At 46.5% G+C, this 7,027-nt stretch overlaps 1 protein-coding gene across 1 annotated transcript; it reads right to left on the minus strand.

Moving 5' to 3' along the window:
* Nucleotides 1-601: 601 nt before the first annotated feature.
* Nucleotides 602-4,037, minus strand: LOC135563580 (glycerol kinase-like). The gene is made up of 5 exons (XM_065006390.1): nucleotides 3,970-4,037; nucleotides 3,370-3,490; nucleotides 2,939-3,082; nucleotides 1,763-2,125; nucleotides 602-1,495 (listed from the first exon to the last, which is right to left on the minus strand). The coding sequence occupies exons 2-5, from the start codon at nucleotides 3,476-3,478 to the stop codon at nucleotides 1,485-1,487; spliced, it is 627 nt and encodes a 208-aa protein (XP_064862462.1). The 5' UTR covers nucleotides 3,479-3,490; nucleotides 3,970-4,037; the 3' UTR covers nucleotides 602-1,484.
* Nucleotides 4,038-7,027: the final 2,990 nt, after the last annotated feature.

Below are 7,027 nucleotides of genomic sequence, written 5' to 3' on the forward strand. Positions count from 1 at the left end.
GCTGTTCTCAGATCATGCACTCCACACGTAAAATCATTATAAAGTGCTGTTCTCAGATCATGCACTCCACACGTAAATCAATCATTATAAAGTGCTGTTCTCAGATCATGCACTCCACACGTAAATCAATCATTATAAAGTGCTGTTCTCAGATCATGCACTCCACACGTAAATCAATCATTATAAAGTGCTGTACTCAGATCATGCACTCCACACGTAAATCAATCATTATAAAGTGCTGTACTCAGATCATGCACTCCACACGTAAATCAATCATTATAAAGTGCTGTACTCAGATCATGCACTCCACACGTAAATCAATCATAAAGTGCTGTACTCAGATCATGCACTCCACACGTAAATCAATCATTATAAAGTGCTGTACTCAGATCATGCACTCCACACGTAAATCAATCATTATAAAGTGCTGTACTCAGATCATGCACTCCACACGTAAATCAATCATTATAAAGTGCTGTACTCAGATCATGCACTCCACACGTAAATCAATCATTATAAAGTGCTGTTCTCAGATCATGCACTCCACACGTAAATCAATCATTATAAAGTGCTGTACTCAGATCATGCACTCCACACGTAAATCAATCATTATAAAGTGCTGTACTCAGATCATGCACTCCACACGTAAATCAATCATTATAAAGTGCTGTACTCAGATCATGCACTCCACACGTAAATCAATCATAAAGTGCTGTTCTCAGATCATGCACTCCACACGTAAATCAATCATTATAAAGTGCTGTACTCAGATCATGCACTCCACACGTAAATCAATCATTATAAAGTGCTGTAAGGGACCCTGCGATAATTTTCATACAGAGGTTCCTTCAAGTGGACCCACATATAACTAGGTACATCTACGATCATCAGAGTATCAAACCATCTCTCAGCAGGCCTTCCATTCCACATTATAGATATGTAGCCTACAACATTCTCACAACACTGGTTCAATGGTGGCGCTATTACTAACCAGTGTCATTAATTTGTCTTTTGTTTTTTTTAAATGTACAGTGTCACCATTTGTTAAAATGACAAGATGCACAACATATGACAAACAAACAAGATAAACATTCAAATATCATCTGCTTAATCAATTCATAGAAAACAAGACACGATTGGATGTTTTTTTTCCTTCCACAGGAGAATCAGTCTCTTCCATCACAGTTCAGACACACAGTAGAGTTCCATCAATTGATTCCATCTTTGGGCATTTCTTCCAAGATAAAGGTTCACACCTTGTCCATGGGACTAAGAGAACGGGGCTGAGTACATGTACAGGAGGCAACAGGATGTGCACTAGGAATGCTCTCAGGAGGAAAGGAAAGTCCACAGCATGCCCAAACAGCCATCAGATGTAGGTGCCATGTGGAACTATGGAGGGACGGGTGTTACATTCTGTATGTTCCCCCTCTCTTCAACTCCATATGTATCCTCAACGGTTCCTAGTGTTGGCTCAGATCCTACTAGTGGTGTCCTGTGTGATGACAGAGAGAGGAAGAGGGTGACAAGGTTTAGATGAGAGAAAAAGGAGACGGCTCATTAGTGGTACTTGGCTTCAGGTAGGTAGCATGCACTATGTTGGTAGCATGTAACTAATTGTCTTTCTACATTACATTATCCCTGTATCAGTCTCAGCCTCATCCTGCCTCTATAGAGAGGCCCCCAGGCTATCGCGGCCAGCCTCTATAGAGAGAGAGAGACCCAGGGTATCAAATGGGTGTGCTTATTGCTCAATGCTCACCATTCCCATTGCCCACCGGGCCGTTCCCATTGCCCACCGGGCCGTTCCCATTGCCCACCGGGCCGTTCCCATTGCCGACCGGGCCGTTCCCATTGCCGACCGGGCCGTTCCCATTGCCGACCGGGCCGTTCCCATTGCCGACCGGGCCGTTCCCATTGCTCACCGGGCCGTTCCCATTGCTCACCGGGCCGTTCCCATTGCCCACCGGGCCGTTCCCATTGCCCACCGGGCCGTTCCCATTGCCCACCGGGCCGTTCCCATTGCCGACCGGGCCGTTCCCATTGCTGATGATGGGCTCCGTGGTCTCCCAATTCATGGCCTTCTGGACGGCCTTCTTCCATCGTGCGTACCGGAACTCACTCTCTACAGGAGAAAAAAGGAGGGACAGACAATTCCATTGGAGGCTCCTATCCTCAAGGTAACTGCAGTACATACATATAACCGCTAGATGTCAGTGTTAAACTCACTACCAAAACTAAATAATTGTAGAGAGTCTGTCATGTAAACCCTGACTTTAGGCAAGACAGTGACTAGGGTCTGGTTTCAACGATGAACTCTTGGCCTGGAGGAACTATGTCACATCCTCAGTCGATACGGGAGAAAACATTTTCCGGGGACCCTGCCAACAAATCACAAGGCAGACATGCCAGAACGTCACGATTCAAAACTAAAAAGTTTCCATGCCAAACCTTGGCAGTGGTTTTTCCAGAGTGAAGGTGGTGGATGCAAATTAGCCACATGCGAAATGCACTCACTAAAAATAAACTCCGTGATGTCCATCTTGGCAGCTACTATTTAGTGTTTTATTCAAGGGGATAAGGCAGTGACCTAAAGCCTCTATTGCCCCCCCCCCAAAAAAAATAAAAAGTTCATTAGTGAAACCAAACCCTAGTCACTGTTTAAGGTTTGAGAATATTAACTGAACGGTTTTTAGTGTAAGATACATTTAACCACCAGATGACAGTAGGACACATATTGATACGGTTTCACAAATCATGGTGACAGGGTCAGGGGTCAATTCAGTTTTCCAAATAAGTCAATTCAAGAAGTGGATTTAAATGTTAAAATAATGAATTGTAAATTATATATATATATATATATATTTTTAAATGGAATTTTCAAATCACTTTGACCCCAACCCTGGCTACTGATCAAGGTCTGACGCTGTTCTCTCACCCTCAGGATTGATCAGGGGTTGGTATTTGTCAGTGGGGATGGTTGTGAGGTTACCAGGGGTCAGACTCCAGACACCCACCCCCTCCGCTGCCCCTGCTGCCATGGCGGCGCCCAGCGCCGTAGTCTCCGACATGGACGGCTTCACTGAGGGAACACAACACAGAAATCCAATACTGCGCCGTCCTCAGGGGGTATGTGTATTTGGGTAAAAAAAAAAGTTAATGTTAGAGAGTGTGCACTGTGCAGCAGCTGTGTCTGCCTTTACGGAGTTTACGGAGTGCATGATGTCAACATGTCTGTATGTTCTTGGAAGTAGACGTAAAATGTGTGTGTGGTTGAGTCAAAGTTTCAAATGAGAGATTACCGAGTGCGTGTTCTTTACCTCAATGCAGTGTGTACGTGTTGGTGCGTGTTGGTGCGTCCGTACTTACCCACGGGGATGCAGAGTACATCAGCTTGAAGCTGCATCAGTAGTCTGTTGGAGGTCATGCCTCCGTCCACCTGGAGCTGGGTCAAAGGAACCCCGTAATCCTGATTCATAGCCTCCAGGATCTGGACAATAATAATAAATACAATTATATTAGGTTCATAGCAGAGTCTGCTGTTTGACTTCTGTGATTTGAGTCTGAATGGAACTCAGAGCCATATTCTCTGAAAACAGACAGCCAGCGTAGCGAAGGCCTAGGTGAGATCTGTTAGTGAACCGGGTCTGGCTTAGCAGCGAAGGCCTAGGTGAGATCTGTTAGTGAACCGGGTTTGGCTTAGCAGTGAAGGCCTAGGTGAGATCTGTTAGTGAACCGAGTCTGGCTTACCTCTCTAGTCTGAAAACAGACAGCCTCCAGTGCAGCGAAGGCCAGGTGAGATCTGTTAGTGAACCGGGTCTGGCTTAGCAGCGAAGGCCTAGGTGAGATCTGTTAGTGAACCGGGTCTGGCTTAGCAGCGAAGGCCCAGGTGAGATCTGTTAGTGAACCGGGTCTGGCTTAGCAGCGAAGGCCCAGGTGAGATCTGTTAGTGAACCGAGTCTGGCTTACCTCTCTAGTCTGAAAACAGACAGCCTCCAGCGCAGCGAAGGCCAGGTGAGATCTGTTAGTGAACCGGGTCTGGCTTAGCAGCGAAGGCCTAGGTGAGATCTGTTAGTGAACCGGGTCTGGCTTAGCAGCGAAGGCCCAGGTGAGATCTGTTAGTGAACCGGGTCTGGCTTAGCAGCGAAGGCCCAGGTGAGATCTGTTAGTGAACCGAGTCTGGCTTACCTCTCTAGTCTGAAAACAGAACCGCAGCGAAGGCCAGGTGAGATCTGTTAGTGAACTGAGTCAGCCACAGATGATACTGTCGAAACGAGAGAGAGAGAGAGAGAGAGATGATACTGTCGAAACGAGAGAGAGAGAGAGAGAGAGAGATGAAATCAGGATGGAAACAAAACTGGCAGCTCTGTTGAAATGGAGGGCAGAATACACACATGTTAACTTTTAAAAAATAAAAACACCTCAAATCTAGTGAAATTTTGTCACATAAAAAACCCAAGTGAAATTAATGACGTCTGAAGCGCAAGGATTGTGTCACAATTAGGTGCAAGAGGCCTACCCTCGTGCCCTGGGCTCCCAGTAGGGGGCGTACAGCCCGGAGAAGGCAGGAACAAAGTAACATCCATAGGACGAGCCCACATCACCTGCCAGCTTCTCTGTGAGAGGAAGAGGATGATGACGACGGCCTTAAGTAAATATGACCATCAACCTAAAAACGTACAGTGTGTTGCAGAGCTCACCGATCTCTGCGGAGGATTGGATGATTCCCAGGTTATCTTTCAGCCAGCGTACCACCGCGCCAGCTATGGCCACCGACCCCTGGAATAGACCAATCACAGGTCAGCACCAGCATAGAGGAGCCAATCAGAACCTGACAAACATACTGCAGGGCTGTATTTCAGACAGGGCACAACAAGACTAGCACACAACAAGACTAGCACAACAAGACTAGCACACACCAAGACTAGCACACACCAAGACTAGCACACACCAAGACTAGCACAACAAGACTAGCACACAACAAGACTAGCACACAACAAGACTAGCACACACCAAGACTAGCACACACCAAGACTAGCACAACAAGACTAGCACACACCAAGACTAGCACACAACAAGACTAGCACAACAAGACTAGCACACAACAAGACTAGCACACACCAAGACTAGCACAACAAGACTAGCACACACCAAGACTAGCACACACCAAGACTAGCACAACAAGACTAGCACACACCAAGACTAGCACACACCAAGACTAGCACAACAAGACTAGCACACAACAAGACTAGCACACAACAAGACTAGCACACACCAAGACTAGCACACACCAAGACTAGCACTCACCAAGACTAGCACACACCAAGACTAGCACACACCAAGACTAACTTGCTTCCGGGTTGGAGCGAGCCGGTCGCATCCGCGCTTCGGTCTCCTTCGGTCTGCAGGTTGTATAACTTTTTCATTACATTTCATTACATTTCATTATAGTACAACGGTCTGATTTGTCTAATCTTAGCAATTTCTTCTTAGCTAGCTACATAGTCGTCGTTGTATCAAAGATAATTGCGTAATTATCGTATTTCTTCGTCCTCCTATCTGCCCAACACGTTCACCGTCTACCGTAGCACTGTAGTAACTATCACACTCAACTGAACGACTTGATTAGTGTAGTGTTAGCTAGCTACATAATTGTCTTTGCTGTCTTCGTATCCAAGATAATTGTGTAGTTTAGAGTGTGGAGTCTTAGAGTGATAATTGCGTTATTATCGTATTTCGTCGTCCTCCTATCTGCCTAGCAGCTAGCCAGCTAGCATACGTTCACCGGCTACCGTAGCACTGTAGTAACTATCACACTCAACTGAACGACTTGATTAGTGTAGTATTAGCTAGCTACATAGTTGTCTTTGCTGTCTTCGTATCCAAGATAATTGTGTAGTTTAGAGTGTGTAGTCTTAGAGTGATTATCTTAATTTACCGAGGTTAGCTAGCCAGCTATTTTTGTCGTCCTTAACGTAGGAGACACTCCTAGCTGGCCAACAGCCAGCCAACGTCTACTGAATAGAACTTTCGCATTCCGGTCGCATTCCGCTTCGCTCCACAGGTAGTATCACATTTTCATTTCAGTTCATTACAGTCCCAACGGTGTGATTTGTTTGATCGTAGCTAGCTACATAGCTAGCTACATAGCCGTCTTTGTTTCAAAGATAATTGTGTAGTCCAGAGCGATTTTCTAGGTTAGCTAGCCAGCTATTGTCGTTCTCCTAACGCAACGTAACGTAACCAACACTGCTAGCTAGCCAGCTAGCCCCCGAATAGCAGCATTGTAGAAACTTCACACTCAACGGAATGACTTGATTAGGGTAGTGTCAACAACGCAGCTAGCCTACCTCAGCAGTACTGTATCATTTTAATCATTTTAGTCAATTAGATTCTTGCTACGTAAGCTTAACTTTCTGAACATTCGAGACGTGTAGTCCACTTGTCAGTCCAATCTCCTCTGCATTAGCGTAGCCTCTTCTCTAGCCTGTCAACTATGTGTCTGTCTATCCCTGTTCTCTCCTCTCTACACAGACCATACAAACGCTCCACACCGCATGGCCGCGGCCACCCTAATCTGGTGGTCCCAGCGCGCACGACCCACGTGGAGTTCCAGGTCTCCGGTAGCCTCTGGAACTGCCGATCTGCGGCCAACAAGGCAGAATTCATCTCAGCCTATGCCTCCCTCCAGTCCCTCGACTTCTTGGCACTGACGGAAACATGGATCACCACAGACAACACCGCTACTCCTACTGCTCTCTCTTCGTCCGCCCACGTGCTCTCGCACACCCGAGCTTCTGGTCAGCGGGGTGGTGGCACCGGGATCCTCATCTCTCCCAAGTGGTCATTCTCTCTTTCTCCCCTTACCCATCTGTCTATCGCCTCCTTTGAATTCCATGCTGTCACAGTTACCAGCCCTTTCAAGCTTAACATCCTTATCATTTATCGCCCTCCAGGTTCCCTCGGAGAGTTCATCAATGAGCTTGATGCCTTGATAAGCTCCTTTCCTGAGGACGGCTCACCTCTC

This window comes from Oncorhynchus nerka, linkage group LG3, assembly GCF_034236695.1.
Source record: "Oncorhynchus nerka isolate Pitt River linkage group LG3, Oner_Uvic_2.0, whole genome shotgun sequence".
Classification (NCBI taxonomy): domain Eukaryota; kingdom Metazoa; phylum Chordata; class Actinopteri; order Salmoniformes; family Salmonidae; genus Oncorhynchus; species Oncorhynchus nerka.